Here is a 21,753-nt window from a genome sequence, read left to right on the forward strand (position 1 = left end):
CCTAAAAGGGATGAGGAGACAGGTGAGTGGAGAAGGTTACGTAATTTAGGACTACATAATTTGTATTCATGTCCAGATATTATTAGAATAATTAAAAAAAAGAAGACTTAGGTGGGCAGGCCATGTGGCACGAATGGGAGAGGAAAGAGGAGTTTACAGGATTCTTGTTGGGAAACCTGATGGTAAGAGACCTGTAGGAATGCCAAGGCGAAGATGGAGGGACAACGTTGATATGGTCCTAAAGGAAATCGGTAGGGATGGAAGAGTATATAGAGAAGCTCAAGATAGGGACAGATGGAAGGCCTGTGTTGCTGCAGCCATGAACCTTCGGGTTTAATAAGGCTAGAGAGTTAGTTAGTTAGTTAAAGTCCAAATTAGAACTCATAATATAGGGAGTACCCCAGGGATCAATACTGGGACCGATTCTCTTCCTAATTTATATATCAATACTTTACCGGCCTATCTAAAACCAACAAATACAGTTCTCTGTGCAGATGACACAAAAATTTTATTACATAGCTGCAACATGCAGAACCCTCAGGCTAGAACCAATGAAACAGTGAATAGGTTGGCAGACTGAATGAGTCATAACCAGCTTTATAGTAAGTAATTAAAACAAAGACTTTCCAAGTGAATTTTAATCTTGCCTCCCACCGGGTATTGAACCCGGGATCCCTTGATTACACGTCGACGGATGTCTTGGTTTTAGCTACAGCCCATCCAAAATCAAGGTGTATCGGCCTTTCAATATGAAATAAGCAAACTTCATGAAAAAAAATGGTCTGCAGATATTGGTGAATATGCACTTTTCGTTGAAAAAGTGTCCCGCCGCAATCTTTGACAGCTACCAGGGACGCTCTCCCACCAGAAAGTCTGGAACCACCTGCTGTAGGAATTCTTTCAAAATTCTCATGGTAAAGAAAGTGGTGTGGGACGGTTTTCACAGGGGAAGAATACATTCTTCCATTCCATGCAATATCCATGCCAACTGACAGAGTTTGGAAAAAGACAACTTTGAAATTTGCCAACAAAAATTAAAGACTAAAATTGGTAAACTATGTAAGTGACACAATAATTCAAACACAGTTTTTCCACGTAGAGCTGTGAAATGTGCCGTGCTTTATAATGTGGTAAACGTGAAATGTGGCTGATAGCCCTCCAAGTAGTTCAAAGGGCGTGTAAAGAGGTCACTAGTGTGCACGTTCTTACGGGCTGATGTGCGAAACGATGCGATTTCCCAACACTTGCGCTTTTGACGCTTATACACATATACTCTGATAACATATACCTGCATATTTGGGAGTATGGGGGTCAATGCAAGTTTATATTACACTTTTTTCTTTTTACCCTGATTCCTGCATCCCTGTTGGCTTGAGCGACTCCAATGTCGGCGTCCCTCTTGACGGCCGCCGTCTGCGACTTTCCAAGCGACGCCAGGTACTGGACATCATCGTACACGTCCTTGATCGTGAAAGAGAGGATCTCAATGCCCATTCGACCCACGTCAGGTGCTGCCACCTCGCGGACGAGCGCTGCGAACTGATCTCTGTCTTTGTATACCTCTTCCACCGTAAGCGTTCCTGCAAGGCAGTAAAAAGGTGCAAAAATTAAACATTGTTACTTAACAAGCCATTGAACATAGAGCATGCGAGCCATTAACATGATGCATTCTCAAATGTTGATAAAAAATATTTGTAAAACAAATGAGCACCATTGCCGAGCTACAACACACTTTATAGAAATACGAGGGTAGGTCAAAATTTAAACGAGGGTGAGGTAGCCGTTACTAGAGTCGTTTTCACGTTCAGAAGAGACAACGGCGCTTATGGAGAAACCGCACAGTGTTGCCAATACAGCGCTAGCTCATGTCGCCGGGAAATGATGACCTTCCTTCACAATGAAGGTGTTACATATTTTGTATATATAATGATAATTATATGTAATTATTAACATTAATATTATACTGTGAACGTTACAGTTACCCTTTTTACTATGATCCATTGCGATCACTACACACGCGAGTGTAATGCACGAATATGACACTTCAGAAATCACTTAAAAAAGTAAAAATCACTGAGAGCTCACACAACTGAAAACACTTTTTCGGGAGAGGGAAAAAGTCTAAACAGACCAAAGCAGATCTCTCACTCAAGTAAGGGGAACCTGGCACATGGGTTAAATTCAAGTTGCAACCCAAACAAACAAATGAGTTATGGCCCACGTGAACTGATAAGACGTGAATGACTCAAGCAAGGCATGTCATATTTCTATCTTGAAGCCCCATATTTTGTCACGTGTTGGAAAGCCTTTCAAAGGTTAATATGGTGTCTATGAATTTATGTGTACGTTGGAAACTGAAAGGTGATCTTCATTTCAGTATTAATGTCGACAGTAATGTAAACGAAAACAACGTATATTTGCGACAGCACTAATGTTGCTCACAACAGCAGCATTGGAAATAATTGTCAATTATTAAATTTAAGTAATTTCAATTCTATTAAAACAAACTGCATGAAGTTCATATTTTTACTGAATGGAAATAAAATAACTGGAAAACTTGGTGGTGATTAGCCGGAATGCTGCGGTGAGTCAGCTCAAGATGGCCAGACAACGTCTCCTTACTTCGCGCGCGGTTCGGGTTAAAAAGAAATTCCAAATGCATGGAAGTAATATTTCTGGGAACCTTTGAGTGGTTATAAAAAATAATTTCATTATTTTCTCCACAACTTTGTAGCTGGAAGTTTTTACTTGGAATTACAGAAAAAAAAATGGCCAGCGACGACATTTTCTACTGCACGAATATAAAAAATCTCCACATACTTTATTTGAATATTTTTTAATGCAAATATGCTTTAAAGTATTGATAAATTCTGAGTACCACCGTCACCTATAACAATTAAAAAACAGTGTCAATTTTTTTAATAATGAATGCTTCAATTTTACGGCATGTTTCAACGTTAGGAATGAAAACAATGTAAAAATTGTGTTTTCACAGAAAATTTGCGTTTTTAATTTATCTAAAATGATGTAAGCAAGTTACCAGTTTTTTGTGTTCACCATCGTATTCTCTACAAAATTTCCTGCAAAACTGCAGGTACCGATTTTACTTAAGCTAAATTTGTAAATCCAGAAATTTGACAACAGCGCGCTCGTATTTCCCATAAGAAAAGCATTGCCCATAAGAGCCCATTGTGTCTTCTGAACGTGAAAACGACTCTAGCAGTTGTTGGTACATTCACGCCTCGCTTTCAACTTCAACGGTTATCTTCTTGTAATCGATAGTTTTAATAAATTATAGAAAGACTTCCACATATACCACACAGTGGACATTTTATATTGAAATGGTCAATAATAAGAGTAAATAAAAACAATAACGCCAACATATAAAACTTAACAAAAATAAATTCAAGATGACGTGACACTCGTGAGGGGGGAAAACGCACTTGTGCTGGGGGTCAGAAATTGAATTTCTACTATTGGCATGCTGTTATACAACTTGTATGTCTGTACGTACTACGTGTGTTGTGCATACTAAGGTGTACGAAAGTGAAATCCATGAACCAGAGAGTTGCAGCGAAATTTGCCACTGGCAGTTTTGTACAGGTATATCAAAACATCCAAAAGTGGACTTAAGCTGTGAAAAGTTTATGTGCAATGTTCGTGGAACAAACGTAGGTGTTGATAACAAAGCTCTCACTACTGTCGAATTACACACTCACACATAAACCTGTACACCGTTTGAAAAGGATAAATCAATCCGCAGGCCACAAATGTATCGAAACGTGCGTTGCTTCATCACGGGAAGGTCAGACCTGATATCGTGAACACAACATAACAGACACTGAAAAACATACGAGTTATACTTGTTAAACACCCTCCTTACTGACTGGACTTGTCACTTTTGTCACTCATCTCCAAAAAAAATGAGCTTTTGCGAATATTACCTTGAAAAAAGCTGTAAATATACAAGCATGAATATTGTGTTATTTTAGTTTGAAAGTTATGCTGAGATCCACACAGCAGCACATTGATCGAAGCGTGACACATTCACGAGAACAGATCTATTTCCATCTCTATTCTATCGAACTCTTACTTCCGGTCTGGAGAATCTCAAAGTGGAATCGTGTCGTGACAAGAATCCCCGGAGTCTTCGCGTGAACAAAGAAGACTGGGAAAAAGTTTCTTTAAAAAGTCGTTATTCGATTTACGAGCATGAATCCTGCATTCTTCCTTGAATTAATTATTCATGCAGCAATAAGGCACTCATAAGTGCGCGAGGAATCGAATTGCGGTTCCGTATACCGGATGCCAACATTCGCATTAAAGTAGGTGTACTTGGATGGTGATGTTACAGAAACAGTGTTTGGAAATGTACGAGGGGCGTTCGAAAAGAAACTAGTGCTTCCCATCCTCATACCCAGTGGGACCGCAAGAGAATTTGTTGTTTCTCTATCACTTCCATTCTCTGTCTCTGCTTTCATTTCATCTTCTTTCTTTCTATTTCCCTTTGCTTCCATTCTTTCCCTCATAATAATAATAATAACAACAACCGGTGGCGCAACAGCCCGTGAGGGCCAGGACCTTCTTACTGACTGCAGGCCTCACCCCGCATGTATCAGTAGAGATGGGAGATCATCCAAGCAGTTACGGGGAGACGTGTGGTCTGCACGACGAACCCCCCAGTCGTTGTTGTAGGCTTCATGACCGGGTTACGCTACTCATTCGTGCCTCCACAATTTCATCACGATGGCCACCGGTCCCATACACTGGCCGGTATCTCAGGAGAAAAGTTGTTACTCTTCCTCCAGGAGACTTGAACCTGTGCGCTTCCCGTAGCCCAATCTTACGCCTTAGACTGCCTATATGTATACATATTAAAAAGAGTAGGGTTCTTCTGCTTGTTAGGGGGAGGGCAAAGCCTGTTTTGAGCCAGATTGGATAATTGAGACAAGACCTACAGTTTAAACTAATTCGAACCACTGTCCAATGTGCCCCTGCCGGGTATCGAACCCGGGAACCCTTCATTACAAGGTGATAGTATTACCATCACGCCACTCAGAAGGCCCGAGAGGGGGCAGGAGGGAGGGTGGAAGAGAATAGGAAGGGTTGGCAGAGAGAGGGAAGGAGGCATATCGTGCTACGACTCCCGCGTTTGGTTCCCGGCGTGGGCGTCCCTTCATCAATTTCATCATTCATCCTCATCGTTGCGATTAGCCAAGAGTGGCATAAAAACGACGCGAAATAAACAAATCAATGAATAAACAGAGGAAGGGAGGAGTCAGACTTATTTTTAGGAAATAAAGGAAAGATTCAACAATCCCCCCCCCCCCGGTCACATACAGTCGCTTTCTCTCGCACACACACATCGCAAAGGCTGTACCACGAGATGGAAAAGGACTCTGCTGTATTCACATTCGAAACACCGTCTGGATAATTACACCCAGGTGTTCCAAACATCTCATTTGGTATGGGAGCCTGACATTTGCCAATTCCTTACCCTACTCCATCTGGGCTATATAGCAGAAGCACGGGAGCCTGATGATTGCGGTTATTTGTCTCAGGGTCACCCTGTCTGTCGCCAGCGCCCTCCAAGGACTGTCCACAAACAAAGTAGCAGGTTTGAGCAACACTGTTTCCTCGCCCGCAATATTCCCTTGCATCTTGAGACACTGTTGATCAGTGGCGGCTCATGATGAAAATATTTAGTGGTTTTGCAATAATACTAATAATACGAGGGGTGGACTGAAATTCTCATTCCCAAAATGCATGTGTAATTTTGCCACTGTTGCTATAAAGTGCTAATGTGTGCCTTTTTGCAGGATCTTAACCCTACTTAGTAGCTTACCCGTGCCGTACGAGAAACTTACTTATCTGGGGGGCACAGGCCCACACTTTTTCATCATTAAAATTCAATAAACCATTTTGTTATTGAACCACTGCTTCATTTGTTGATTATATATGTGCAGTTACCTTGTTTTATAATAATTACAAAAATTACAATCACACACATATTTTACCATTCGCTAAAACTAGCAAAAACCATAATAATTTTTCGTTAATGCTCTCTTGTTTATAAATGTAATGTAAATGTAAACAAAAGATAAAATTTCCAAACAAAATGAATCTTGATTATTACCTTTCCATCAGGGTACAACACAACAAAAAAAAATACTCAAGACAAATTTGCTGTTGACGCAAATTGGACAATTTTGAGGGTCCTGGCTTTTGGGGCCCTCAATTTGCTACATCGAGTATTTCGTGTGTCCCAATGAACAAGGAATGCCATCTGGTTCCGTTTAAATACGATCCCTGTAGATGAGTGTTCAGGGGCGCAAGCGAGGATCCACCTTCTTTATCGACATGGAAGCAGTGAGGCATCGATATGAAGACTGTGAGCATGCATGCTTTCGTATTTGTTCTCCGAAGAGGTGGTCGGTTCAAGACCTTGATATCGTGTGGTCTGCGTTACATAATACAAAATTAGATCCTTGGCTTGGCGTAGCACATCTCTAGATCATGCTGCCAGATGGCCTGTCTCACCCAGGGGAAGGCTCGCACAAACAGTCAAAAGGAATGCCTGGATTTGTATACAATGGTCAGGAAAGTTGACGCAGTAGGTAGTGTGCGATTTGAATACACATTGCTGGAAAATTTGGAGCCTCCCCGATGGCGTAGTGGTAACGTCGTCGCGTTTTAATCAAGGCGATTCCGAGTTCGATACCTAGTGGTTGGTTTGGATTCCACTTTAGACTGTAGGTGTAGTCCCAATTAGCCTATCTGTGTTTTAAGAAAATGTTATCATTTATAAATCAATCATTGACAACGACAGAAAGCTTTTCAAGAATTTTCGAACGTCACTTGCAACTTTCGTAAGCATACCGAAAAGAATTGAGTCTTTATTAAAGAAGAAATAAGAAATTCCGTGCAGCAATTTCAACTAGGGAAAGCTCGTAGTCGATGTATGTATAAGGTAAGAAAAAATAAATTAGGCTACGTAATGCTTGTTTATTAATTACTATCCTTTAAACGATATAATGATACGAAAATAACTATATAGGTTTACAAATAACTTGAAAGTGTTCAAATTATCAAAATAACTACTTTTGCTTTTCAAAATTACCATCTGCACAGATAAACAACGAATAATATAATACATGATTTTTGTAGTTGTACACCTAGACAAGGTTCGCTCCGGTGAAATATATTATTTTCTATTGGTCGGAAGCGGAGAGGAACCTTGACCTGGGCGCTACGTGTGAATGCTTCTATTTAAGAATCATTCAACAATATTTGACCGGACCGTGACCCAGAGGCGTCTCCTGAACGCATGCGTCAATTGTGGGGAAGAGGACAGCTTGCTCTGCGACGACATTAATGAGCATTTCTACATTCTAATTTCTTCATATAGGAGAAGTATTTATTTTACACGAGAGCGCTCAACTAAGATTATATTAAATTTCTTGGATCTGAAGTGACGCATGCGTCAATTGTGGGAATTATTACTTTCTTTCACTTCAGATCCAAGAAATTTAATATAAGCTTAGTTGAGCGCTCTCGTGTAAAATAAATACTTCTCCTATATGAAGAAATTAGAATGTAGAAATGGTCATGAATGTCGTCGCAGAGCAAGCTGTCCTTTTTCTCACAATTGACGCATGCGTTTAGTAGACGCCTCTGCCGTGACCTGAGAGTTACATGAGCGCTAATATGAATAAAGCCTAACTGAGTTACTTTTTAAAATGAATAACCGCAACTCAGTCACTTTTTGAAAGTCACTTTCCGAACACTAATTGTAAGAATGGTTCTTACGAGAGACTTCCCTTAGGATATTTGTAATAATGTTATTGTACCGTCGTGCTTTGTTGAAAATGGTGCACATGATTGAGCAGAGGCTCAAATTGAGTACCGAAGGTATGATGCAGTACGCTTGTTGATCTTCGGTCGTCAAGGGCGGTTTATGGTGTTTGCTCTCACTCTGCATTAATGCTAATGCAGACAGAAAACCTGTCTCGTGACGCAGGCGCAAACAAACAAGGGGAAGTGTTGCCTCACAGAAGACGAAAGCTCAGCGTCTCTTGTGCTAGGTTGGAGACAAAGCATGTTTCGAAGTCTTCTCCTCTCACTGCATCCTTGTGGGTTACATGTTCCCAGAGATTGGATCCTGGTCTTCCTTGGCTTGTTGCAACTATTAATTCATTGTCTTCTCTTAATTTATGTACTAAATTATGCCTTAGCACGGTTCGATTAATTGCGGCAAGGAACGCATAATGTCTTGTGGATTGAGATACCAACAGGTTAACACTACGCCTATTGATCCTCTAGATTGGGACATATACCCAGAATGGTATTTGTAGGGGGGATGGGGGGATTTCCCCCCTCTGAGTACTTGTGTACCCCCGTCTGCTTGATAAATTTTATCCATGGGGGGGGGGGAATGTTATATGGTATAAAGTCATTATCTTATGCTGTCCATAGACAGTCAGTAGAATTTCCCCCCACTGGAAATTTCTTAAATACCACACTGCATATACCAGGTGGCCAGAATTAAAGTTACCCTACTCAGAGCACTCTGTAGCCTGTTTGAGGCATCGTAGAACTCTGAAATTTGGTGAATCCACTATGCAGACCATGGGGAAGAGAACGGCGACAAAAAAGTTCAATTTTTCGCCACCAGGTTGAAATGTGGCGCTGTACTTCCATGATGGGTTGTACAAATAATCACGTTAAGTGATTTAACTGAGATATTAAATAGAAAGACATTTGTTAGTGGCTGGAAGTTGCGAGAAAATAATCTCTCGTATATTGCAAGATTGCAAGGTAAAGGCAAATCCATAACCAATTGGAGCAGTTTACGTCATTATTACAACCCATCATGGAATTGCAGCGCCATATTTCAACCTGGTGGCGGAAAATTGAACTATTTTTTTTATCGCCATCCTCTTCCCACGAGGCTACAGAGGGTTCTGAGTTGGGTAACTTTAATTCTGGTTACCCGGTACTACGCATGTATAGGAAAGTAAATAAAATTCAAAGCTAACATTTTCACTCAAATCTCCACATGTCACACTGTTTTTATACACATTACTCTACAATCGCCGGTGTTTATAAAAAAGAATAGCTCTCTTGAATTCATCAAGATTTTTCACTATAGGCCCCGCGCACGAGCGATAACCACTCCGCCACGGAGGCCGGCATAACAATACATGAACCTTGAAAAGTATGATTACCCTAAACTAATCGTATTTTATCATGAACAACTCATGTCTCCACACACAACGTTTATTGAATATTTTACCATGCTTTCCTGTAGCATGAATTTAGCACCAGGTTCCATCCTCTCAAAATAAAACAGTGCGCGTCAAATCTCCTGCATATGGCCTTGAACGGCTGAACAGCACCAGCGAATCACAGACGTGCGACGTTGCCTAGTTCCGTGACCAGGCGTTTCGCTCAACCACTCTGGCTCTTTTCCGTGTGAGATTTCGACATGGCACCGCTGCAATTCGCTGCTATTGGCTATCGCCATATGCAGGAGATTTGACGCGCACATACACCACTGGCCCGCGTAGGTTTTTTGCGCCGAGTATCGTACCTAACCAGGGTCGACCATGTTAAAATGGTAAAATATAGCACGGTCTACTAAAAGAAACTAAAGCCCGAGTCCCCCGTCTTCCTTCTGAAAATTTCGAGCAAGCGCTATTGGTACAAGTTCAGTTGTATCAGAACGTAAATGCTCTTGAAGCATCACATTGCTTGAAACAAACTGACGGACAAGTTGAAGTGCACTTAATTCTACTTAAACTTTTTGGTTCTGTTGGTTTTACGAGTGTTTATCTTTCGTACAGGTCGCGGCGACAGACAAATACTTCCTGTCAGCCAAATTAAAACACCAGCCCGATTCATTGGCGGCATCAAAGAAGTCCGAGAGACCGCTGGCAGAGACCCAGTGCTATATTCGCAATTGGAAAGTGGGCAATACATGTGGCCCTATTACATGGTGTAGGGTTTTCTCAGGATAGGGTGGATGGATGGGTGCCCACAGGAGATTTTCCAAATGAAAAGCTGCGTCTTTAAGTGGGATATGATGACGTCGTGTTTAAGTGTTACTAATATAAAAAAAAATGTTTTAAGGTACCTTTCAGGCCGAAGCGACAGACTCCCTTTAGACTGCCGGGCGGGTTTACGGAAGTAACCCCTATTCTGCAGAGGCTTTTCCGCGCGATTTTAAAATTTCTACACTTATTTCGGAAAAACGTTATAACTCGTAGACTATTGGACCAATCCGCTTCGGGTAAGTTTTGTTTTGAAGCTAAGACACCAGGGCATGCAACTGTGTACAATTCAGAACGCCAAAGTGAAAAAAGATAGAGTGGGATGGGCCGTGCCCACACATTTCCACGAAAAATAATAAAAATCTGGACTTCGCCTCATCTTTCCCCACTCCTATGGGAAAAGGACGCAAACTTTAGCTTTCTTTTCATAGTGTGGACCTCTTGTCATGCAATGAAAGTTGTTTCATGTTCCTAACTGGCACACAAAATGTAATATGAGCCAATATGTTGAAGTCTGCATGCACAGCTCGAAAAACAAGGTTTAACAAGGACTCGAACACTTGACCTGGGTGTGCTGAGAGGGGGAAAAAGTGCTCCAATCATGACGAAGGCTTCTCCCAGAATGCCTGTTAGCGTCTCCACCACAATATAAAAGTATCAAGGTGCAAATAGCATGGGAATTGTACCTAATTCTTCTTGTCATCTTACGGTGACAACGGCGGAATAGCCCTTATTTTGCGTGTCACATCCATGTAACATCAGCGCATTAAAGGTTTTGAGAGAGAAGACATGAAAGAAACGATGGATAATGCTAGGATTGAAGGGACAGAAAAGAATACAGATACAGACGAGGAGAAAACAGGCTCGTATTTACTGTGAACTAATGGGTTTACTTCACCGAGGCCTTTATCTGCAAAGGATCCTCCAATGGGGAAAAACATTTTAAAAAAAGGCGATAATCGGAATTTAAAACTAAAAAAATATAGTAACCACTTGTCATAACTTGGCCTAAAAGTTATAATTGAGATTGTATGTAATAGGAATGGGGGTCTCTTGATATTGTTAGCCACAAGCCGGACGTGAGAGAGAGAGAGAGAGAATTGAGTATACCACGTTTGTTACAACCTGTCCCGGTTCCCGCTCTAGCTGAACGCTGGCTTTTCTCCTGCTGGGGAAAGTCAAAGCCAGGCAGCCAATTAAAATACGCAACGTGGCAAGAGCGTCTACGTAAGCGCCTCTCTTCTGGCTTCCATTCGCTCCTCGCTGCCCAGCAGACGATTTTTTTCCTCGTTTCATATTGGCACCGAAACTGTCGAGCGATCCCTAGCGCGGGAAACGGGACAGGTTCTAACAAACGCGGTATAGACAGGGAAAAGAGAGATGCGAAAAAATAGAGAAAGGAGAGAAAGAAGGGGAGCGAAAATGAGAGATGGAGAGAGGAAGAGTGAAACGGAAAAGAAAGAGAAACCAAAAAGATAGAAGAGAAAAGGAAATAGAGAAGTGAAAAAGAGACGAAAAAGAAAAGCAAAAAAGAGAGACAAAAAGAAAGAAGCAAAAAAGAGAGACGAAAAATATAGAATTGAAAAGAAAGAAGGAAGTGAAAAAGAGGGACGAAAAAGAAAAAGAGAGGAAGAGAATCGAAAATGACGAGAGCAGGTAAGGGAAGAGAACGAGAGAAACAAAGAAGTGAAAAAAGAGAAGTACAGAGAAAGAAGTGCAAAAGAGAGGCAGAAATAAAAAAGTACCAAAACGATAGAGTTTGGAAGACAAAAACGAGCGATAGAAGCAGAGTAAGAAGCGAAAGAGAGATCGAGAAATATAGAAGATAGAGGGAGAAAGATAGAGAAGCTCGATGGAGACGGGAGCCAAAGAAAACAAAGAAAAGACTATTAAAAAAAGGAGGGAAAACACAACAAAGGAAACGTTCAATAGAGTGATACTAAGCATGAACAAGAGGAAAGATGATCGTAAGATAAAAAGACACACAAGAGGAAAATAGAAGAGAGACGAGAAGAAATTAACCTTATGGCCTCACTATCACTTTTCGGTAAATAATAACTTCCATTCTCGTATCGAATCTAAGGAATGTGTTTCGTTGCTTCCGCATCAATATATTTTTGCACGATGATAACGCTAAAAAAGTCTGTATTGATGCACAAGGCCACCCCAAGGCCATTCGTTGTGCGTAAGCCTCTTAGCTTGTCTGTTTGACGTACCAAAAGGGCATTATATCTTCGGTTGGAAATACAATCCAGTTTCCCAGAATTCACTGCTTAAACCGTCAAGATAAGCCCACGGTTCGCTTGGACAGAAGAACGCCTCTCCTCAGCGCTTCGGCGGAATTACGCCTCGAGGGACTTTCAAGAAGTTCTGGGACTGGTATTTTCTCGATTCTGCATCTTTCACATGTACTGCATACCTTACACATTTTCAGGAGAATTACGTGTCAAAATACGAGTACATTCGATAAATGCACAATCAATCAATACATGAAGAGATTAGGCAATGTTACCTTTATTACGTTCTAACAATTGGCTCGTTATTTTAAATTAACATTACATTTCAAATTACAAAACCGTGTGTGTGTTACACATGTGCGAATGAGTTACTTTTAAGATTCTTGTTCTGAAGACTATGCCTTTCACATTAATTAGGATTTGGATTTTTATAATTCCCTATTTTTATCCTGGTCTGCTTTTACGTACGTTTCCAGTTATTATGAACCTAATGGTAATGGTTTCATCGGCCATAGAAATTCATATTTTTACCGTTCTTCAGTTTTAGAAAAACTATTTAGAGCCTAAAAAATGACTGTATAGAAGCTATATTTTTCATATCTAGAATGCTTTAAGCATTTACGTACTGTTAATAAAATGGTGTCTGTGCTGGAAAACTTAAAGACATTTTGTTTTTCCTTTTCTTGGAAATGTGTTTCTATATTGTAAGAGTATACAGTGAATTGAAGCACAAAAATAACAGTCTTTCCTCTTTTTTCACAAAAAAATATGGTTTCAGTTTGAAAAATTATCTTCATATAGGTTCAACAGTAATGTTCTAGCTTGAAAATAAAAGTAATGATTTCCTAAAATGTCCATACAATAAAATTCACACACTAATTGTTTAGCAATCTTCAGGCTATTATGTTCCCCTTTTGGCCAAGTATATATGCATTATTAGGCTAATTGAATGTTATATGTACAGCCAGGCAAAAGCACACAAACAAAAACTAACATTATTTTCCGCTCTTAGTGCTTGATTATGTCATTTCTTGTCATACCCGATGGTGAAGAATATTCCAAATCAAAGAAAGAGTTTGTACAAGGATAATGGCACAATAAATTATAAGCTATGTCATCATCTGCAGATAAAGCTTCGATGCAAAAGAACCTATCACAAGAACCACAAGATACAACCTTCAAAGAGAACAGGAATCTAATCTAAAGGTTATTATTGACAATGGCAGTAGTATTGTGACTTCACCTCGGTTTTCTTGTATGTGTATGTCTTGTATGACATTGTGATTACGTTGTTTGTTAGATTTAGTTAACTTAAATGGCATCTGACCAAACGAACGGAAAATAAAGATGGACTTTAAATGTGGAATTCGTAACTTCACTTGTTTTGTATCAACATAATTTACAAGTATCTCATCTCATCTGCAATCTTGGCGGTTTTATTTACATATTGAAATTTGGTGCGAAATCCTGGGGGGAACTGGGGGGATTCCCCCAACAACATTTTTGGCCTCAAAATTCCCCCACCAAAAATTCCGAGGGGGAGAGTTTTGGTTACAACAAACAAAAGATAAGCAATTACTTTTAATTTCAAATATACTTTACTAAGAATAATATAGAAAACACACAAATTAGTGTAGTTGTGAGAATTGAATACTTTCTCTCTCTGAAGAGATCATTAACAAATCTACATCAATACGCACAATAACAGTAAAACAAGAATGCAAGACAATAATAATAGCTATAAAGTCTAATTGATTTGTATTAACATAAAGCAAAAACTAAGCAAAAACTTACACATAATAAAACCACTTCAACTATTTCATAATTTATTAACATCTTTAACCGGTTAGTAAAGGAATTAGTTAGCTGCCTTGCAATATCTGATATGTATAAAAGTAACAAAGTAGTTTCCTTTATGTAATTAATAATAATAATATATTTTAATTGAGTAATTTATTTTTACTTTTAATAATATTACAAATTAATATTATTAGGTGGCCGCGGTGGCTCAGTCGGTAACGCGTCTGACTACCATGCTCAAGGTCCCGGGTTCGATCCCCGGCCGGTTCAAATCCGGGAACTTTTCTAACGGTGGAAGCGGCCCCGGCGCCTACCCAGCGTCGAATAACATGGGTACCTGGGGGAAACCCTGGGGGGTAAAGGCGGTCAGGGGCGTGATGCTGATCACATCACCCCTACTCACGACCGGATCAAGAAAGTGTGGGGCGTTACCCCCACACCCCCTATATGCCTTCATGGCATGGTGCTATGCACAGGGGAACACTTTACCTTTTTTTATAATATTACAAATATGTATATCGTATACATATTATACGTTTACACGTTTGTGGGGGAGGGGGGTTGAAGATAAACAACTTTCTCCCCCCACCAGTTTTCAATTATTTCGCACCCTGAGTTTCGGCAAGATTTGTTGCCATACCTTGTAATTTGTTTATTCGGAATGTTATCATGTCTTCGCCTTTTCTTCACTTTTTTTGGCACAGTTATTCATTTTGCACAATATCATACAAAGTGAGCACATGTGTATATGCGGTAAGGTTTACTTATACATTAAACTTGTCTAGGTAGCTACTAAACCTGACCTATTTATTTTCTATTTTTTTTTAAAAAAAATATTATTATTATTATTATTTTAGAGAGAGAGATGGTGACCATTATACTGCTCAATATTTGTTGTTTTATTTGCTTTTTACTATTTCTGGTTCATAAAGGGAGATTTCAGACCGAAACGACAAATGTCGCATGGGAACGAGCCAATCAACAACAATGTGTCACATGGTAGAGGCATGACAGGCCGCACAAGAGTGCGTCCAGTTGGTGAAATCCTCAAGTGACACGTGTCGCGTCGATGTGAATTCTACATGTCGCCTCTCGCTTGTGACTTATCGCCTCGGTCTGAAAGCTTCCTAAATCAAATGACTGATGCCCATAAATTCTAATGGGTTCTATTCGGTTCCCCAACAGGACTGGAACCTTTTTTCTCGCACAATTTAAATTCGGTCAAAGTTGCGTATTGTATCATTGAAAAAAGGTTCCTGGACCGTATTTAAATTGATCCGGAAGAAAGGTTCGTGGACCGAATTGAAATACTTTACGAATAAAATGGTTCTTTACGGTCCAGAAACCATTTACGCTTGCTGACTTTCTCTCCTGGGCCGGAATTGAATTTATTTAAAATTCCTGGACCTTCAACAACCATGCACACAAAAATATTCCAACTCTTATTGTGTCAAAATGAAACACACTTCCTACATGTTGACAGTCTGCTTACGGAGTTAACGTTGTAGCATTCACTGATGTGTCCATGGGCGGAAGTCGACAAGCAGGTAAGTGCCATGAAGCGCTGGGTTTGGACAAAGCTGTGCATCTTCTTACTCACATAATACCTGAAGCCGAGAACATGGCGGAGAAACATATCATTAGGAACCGTGGTACGGACTTGAACATGTCTTGCAATGTCAAGGCCGTTGTGACCTTGGAATAATAATCTCTTGTTTCCTTTTGTGAAGTAATTGGCGACCTCTACAAGGAAAGAGCCGCTCGCGTGTCTGCTTAGGCCAGGAAGATTCTCTGTCGAAACAAGATTTTTCGTAACGTCAAGTTCTGTTCTGCAAATGTCAGTGAACTGTAGAGGTCCTAGTAACATTTCTATTGCTTTACGTCGCTTCTCTGCGCCTCCAGTTTCATGGCGACGACGAATATGAATTCATGTAATAGACGAGAGAGTAAGAATAGTGGGTAAAGGAGTTGGTAGATTGAGGGAAATCAGAAGGTAAGATCCATATAGTTAAGGTCAAGACGAATAAAGACAATCTTGTCATGGACCTAATAAACCGTGTACTTTTTCATTTGCCGCTGTCGCATTCCTGTGTATGTGATGAGATTATGCGCAGGCCATGTTTGCCTTAATGCACATCTATAGCAGGGACAGATTAGGGACGATACTGTCAAGGGGTCCAGGGTTCGAATCCCGGCATGCATGTTCTTCGTCAGTGTCCATCAATTTAATCAAATCACCATTCATCGTCGCGATTAGCCAAAAAATTGCAGAAATGTGCGTAAAATAACCAAGTCAGTCAGTCTATGAGACCATGGCCTAGGATCTGAGACTATCGGCCTTATTCAAGACTTTCGTTGAATACATGACCAAAAAAAAGTAAGGTAAATTCAGTTTACTGACGAGCAGCTACATATTAATGCCTAGATTAATAACTAAGTCAATAAATCAGTGGCAATTGTGAGTTCAATATTTCAGGATAAAATTAAGCTTTTTTCGAGGGTTCGTAGCGTCCCAACGATCTGTTGATTGGCCCGCTTTTCATCCTGTTTGACTAATCGCGACGATGAGGATGAGTGACGCAGAGAAAACCCATGCACAGGCAGAGACTCGAACCCGGGACCCCTGGTTCCTAGGAAATACCCTTCGAGACCGAGGCCGTGCCAAGTCTCGTCTCGATGAAATTGAGCAATATTACATTTCAATCTTCTCATATGCACGTTGACATAAGTTTCAGTTTTATAACTATACAGCTTTGTACGCAACAGGAACACTTTTTGGTTACGTTTCCGACCCTTTCTTCCGACCACTGTTTCAGAAAGTGAAATGAACAAATCTCAGTTGTAAAATAAAGGCAATGTAGGTGCAGTGGAAAAGCCTACGATCATACTTGCTCATCCATGCACAACGTGTGTTCTGTCCTCCACACATCAAAAATGATTTGCACAAGGAAACGTGTTTACTACTGTTGTCAGGACATATATCCGCATTCTGCAACGTTTTGAATCCGACATTCGATACACGATTCGTGAAATCTACGTTTAGTGAGAAGGTCGGACTACAGGCTACACTGCAAATAGTTGATTGGACCATCTAAGACCGTCAATACCAACCACCGTAAAAAGATAACCGTAGCCATTTCAAAAGTATCACGGCTATTACATAGTTAACCGTAATTAATGAATGTAAATATAATTATTCTGTTTTAAAAATATATTTATGGTGCACACAACTGCCATTTATAACCATTACATGTCTTTACAATCATAAAAAAAATAATAATTGATTAGCGCGCTACGACACTAGGGGTCCCGGGTTCGAATCCCCGCCTGGGCATATGTATCCTTTCATCAGTTTCATCATATAACTCATCCTTATCTTCGCGATTAGCCATAAGGTGCAGAAAAGCGAATTAAAAGGAACCAAATCAATCAATATTCAAATTTAAATTTGAAAGTTTTTCTTTCTTCAAATAGGGAGGACTACATACATATATGTTTAACTCGTTCTATAGATATCCCTATAGTTCGTATATTAATTACTGTTGTAATAAAGTTGTATCTGTGTTTAATATTCCAGACGCCATGTTGACTTCTCATTCTAGTCACAGAACAGAGAGGTGACAAGATTATCTCCCCCCACCCTCAGTCAACACAAAAATATTTTAATCCGGACATAAAAACCTGAAGTAGTTTGCCAGTTCCCCCCTCCTCCCAAGAAACCTTGGATTTCAAGAAGCACAAAAGGGGGTGGAAACCACTTGGCAGCTTTGGTGTCTTTACTTAGTAGGTTCTCGATGTGGAACTCCATTTTAAAACGCTAAGCAACCTACAAAAACACACACGTAGCCCTTGCAGAACCAGAGAAGTTAGGTTAGCTTATCTTACAGATAAAGAAAGTGCAAGATTTACCAGTGTGAAGGCTATCAGACTTGTTTGAAACTAACACATAATACACCAAAGCAAGCAGAGTCGGCAACCTAGAAACACCTCGACAGACTGACACGCACAGGAATGTTTAATGCCACGCTAGTTTCGGAAACGAGGTATGGATAAAATCAAGTGTCGATAAATACTGTTGCAATTCAAATTTTTATGAGAATACTTAATGTATTCAAATAAGAAGATTTGTATTACACTCGAGACTTTTCAATCCTCATTCTGTTAGTGCTCCCAAATTGATAAAGATACTTAGGAAACAAATAACTTTCCATAATTTTTAGTTACCGGCGTCAATGTAAAGAGTAAAACTGTATTGGATAATACTGTATTATGATGGTTGTTAGAACTAACAGAATTGCATCCAATTCATTGTCAAACAAATGAAATAGGTTTATACTTAGCTCATGTAGTTAGGTTGCGACACATAAAATAGCAAATAACATCAATCTTGATTTAACTACGTTATTAACTTAAAGATATACAAGTACAGAAGTTGATATAACTACAAATTGTACACGATATGTTAGGTAATGTGCCTTGGAGTGGAACTTAACGTAAAGTGCACAAGATAATCGGAGCTGGTTCTACAGTTTTACGTCCTTGCCAAAAATGTCGTACATTTCTTTCATCCCAACACAAGTTGCGTTATGTCTGGTGTTAAGATTGCAAATGTGCTAAACCCTAAACACGATTATATTTAGTTATACGTACATAGCTCTCTTTAATTCTTACTGTGTTTAAATCAACTGTTAAAATGTGATCACGTATTGCTTTATAGAACTATTGTGGTTTGATTTCACACAATTTTTGCCCGGGTCGGGTACCCTATTCTACACCCTCGAATTTTGAATTTTTTTTCTTTCATTATGAAGGTTATGTGATCCTATTTGTGAATAAAAAAACATTGGAGCGCGGAAAGAAGTATTTACGACTGTACAGCCGTTTAAAGTGGCGACTTTGTCGTTTGCAATTCTTGAGTCAAAATTTCCCACCGGTTCCCGGCTCCGCCCCTGGGGTAATTGACTTACCGCCCCCTACCGCTACCGCGGCCCCGCCTGTATCTATAGAGTCCCTTTTAAAGGCATGTTAGAAATTGGGCGAAGTCACCTGCCCCCAACACTATTTTTCACTGTTTTCCGCATTGAAGGCTAAAATTAAACCAAAGAAGGTAACTTGCCTCTTTTTACCAAGGCCAGGTATTGAATTGTGGGTCGAAGTTCAATTTGTAAGTCCAAAAATGAAGTAACTCCTACGTTGAAAGTCGTTGTTGTCCTTTTCCACAGAATACCAACCTCCACTCCCTTCCCATCATAAAAATTAGAAGTCGCAAATTATCCCATCCCACAAGTCATTTAGAAAAAACAACCCTCCCCTTTACGGCACGCAGTTGCCAAAAAAATATTATTATTTCCAATTTGTTAAGTCGCATAAATGAAATCGAATGTCTGAAATGTCCAATCCGCCAATATATCACACAAAGAACATATCGCAATCGCAAATGTTCCTATTGCACAAGTCAATCATAAGAAGAAAAAGAAAAAAATCATACGTGCGCCTGTGACATAAATCGATCATCCGAAATCTTCAGACTTGCGCCTGTGACATGAATGCATCATTCGCCATCATAAAGTTGTGAAAAACGTTTTTGACGTTACGCAAGGAATTTTAATTTAATGAAAAACGTAAGTTTCGTAGCACGTAGATCTAAAAAATTACTTTCCGCGCTATTTAGAAACATCGTTTATTATGAAGAACTAATTTTTGTAACGAGAATATTTGAATTGTGCGAAAATTCGAGGGTGTAGAAAAGGGTACCCGAGCCAGAGGTTGATGTGCATGTTAAAGAATTATGTTACAACAACAATACCAAAGTATCACAACTACTGACTTACCTTCTCGATTTAGTATTCCTAGATATCGTGAAAGCTGTCAGAATTGCGATTAACCCGATTTCTAACGCATGAAACCTGTACACCATTATATATCCAAGGTGGCACAAAAACTACGATAAAAATAACTGAATAAAATATCACTGTTCCAAACTAACGAAGTTAATTAGGGCAAATCCAATATTAAACGATTTTGCACATCAAGAACACATGTGCAATAGTTACATCACGAACGAAAGGTTTGTAACTGGCGGAAAGAAGTAACTGTTTTTTTTTCCTTCGCCGCCTCGGAAGCTACACTAGCGACACGCGGTGGCAGGGGATTTAAACCATGTCCTTCGCTGGTGGAGTTTGTTGGCCTTCGTGCGAAGAAGCACTAGAAAAAAAAAAAGGGAGCTGATTTACCTCGGCGGTTTGGGTGATTTCAAAATAAACCAACATTCATGAGAAAGAAGAGTGGGGAAGGGGGGGAGGAGTTAAAGAACGGAAGAGCTTATGCGAATGTTCAAAGCTTGTTAGTCTAACGGCACAACATATGCTATCTTATGCCGAGAATAATAGCTTCAGATTCTCACCGAAACTTGTTTTATGATAAACAAGGTGTTTCCAATGGAAGAAAACGTAGTGTCTATAGGTGGGTTTCATGTGACGTCAAGATGCGCACAGCCACCATGTTTGCGGCCAATTTTGTTTGCCGTGCGTGTGCAAGGAACTATCGTGCAATAACGTGAGCGTTTCTTCGAAACGCCGAATACTGCACAATGTACACTCACCTCAACTAGTATTCCGGCAGTTTGTTTTTTTATACACCATATTTGGAGAAGATAAAATTCAACTTACAAGTGTATCAACAATATATGATGTATAAAACAGATCTTATCACTAACTTCGTTGACCCTGTAGCATCGTAAACAAGGTTCAAATCTCCCGCCCGCCTCCTTGAATTCCGAATGTATACAAGAACTGGCCTCAATCATGGCTGCTCGAAGCGTCAATTCAGTAGTTTGTGACGTAGGTGAAACATAGCTATGAATGTGGCTGAATTGTTGAAGTTCACTTTATGCACAGATTGGCTAATCGGGATTGGAACTACAGTTTAAAGTGGGATAACAACGACTGTGCAATGTGCGTCCCCTGGTATCGAACCCGAGCGAGATGCCTTGATTACAAAGCACTATAAATATCGATAAATAAATAACAGCCACAAAGTGTAATATTTCAAACATAGTCTGCTTTTTCTAAAAAATGTATTTATAGATCCAGGATGACTGTGCTTTTAGCAAAAATGTTTTGAATATTCCAGTATTTTTTGTTTAAGTCGACTGTTTGTTCACATAGGCTAATCGGGATTGGGCCTTCAGTTTAAAGAGACCGGGAATTGAATTCTGGGCCATTTGATTACAAGGCGACGTTCATTATAGATATAACTACAGAGCATTCCCTGACATTAGCTACGAGACTCGGCGGCAAGCTGCCCGGCATCAGCGCTTGTCTTTCCCGGTCAACGGGTCAGCGACAGTCGTTAGAGTCGGCTATTAAAATTACAGTTTTCATATTGTGTACTAACCATGAATACAGAAGGTGTTGAAAATGATGTCCCTCTGCTGCAACTCAATCCTGGCATCTCCCAAGGAAATTGGCATTTACACGTGCAAGTTCGTCTACTGTAATTCTCCCGATTTTTCGTATAATATTCTCTTTTAACTCACGGATGGTGTGTGCGGATTGTCTTTGTATACTTTATTTCACCATTTTTCTTTCCAATTTTTATTCAGAACTGACCTTGTTACTCTAAACTTTTATATGAGGTTTAATATAAGCGACTGTCGCGGACCC

The 21,753-nt window shown here is 39.9% G+C and overlaps 1 protein-coding gene across 2 annotated transcripts in view; it reads right to left on the reverse strand.

Moving 5' to 3' along the window:
- The window catches only part of Flo2 (flotillin-2), a 63,413-nt gene that overhangs the window by 23,411 nt on the left and 18,249 nt on the right, over positions 1-21,753 (reverse strand). The window contains exons 1-2 of one of the 2 annotated variants that reach the window (XM_083128530.1): positions 19,921-20,170; positions 1,348-1,580 (exon numbers count right to left, since the gene is read on the reverse strand). In XM_083128530.1, the coding sequence (XP_082984656.1) occupies positions 1,348-1,494 (147 nt within the window). In that variant the 5' untranslated portion in view covers positions 1,495-1,580; positions 19,921-20,170. Of the gene's footprint in view, positions 1-1,347; positions 1,581-19,920; positions 20,171-21,753 lie in introns of those variants that run through there. The other variant, XM_083128528.1, reaches the window with a different exon arrangement.

This window comes from Lepisma saccharinum, chromosome 9 (genome assembly GCF_977018435.1).
Source record: "Lepisma saccharinum chromosome 9, izLepSacc3.1, whole genome shotgun sequence".
Lineage (NCBI taxonomy): Eukaryota > Metazoa > Arthropoda > Insecta > Zygentoma > Lepismatidae > Lepisma > Lepisma saccharinum.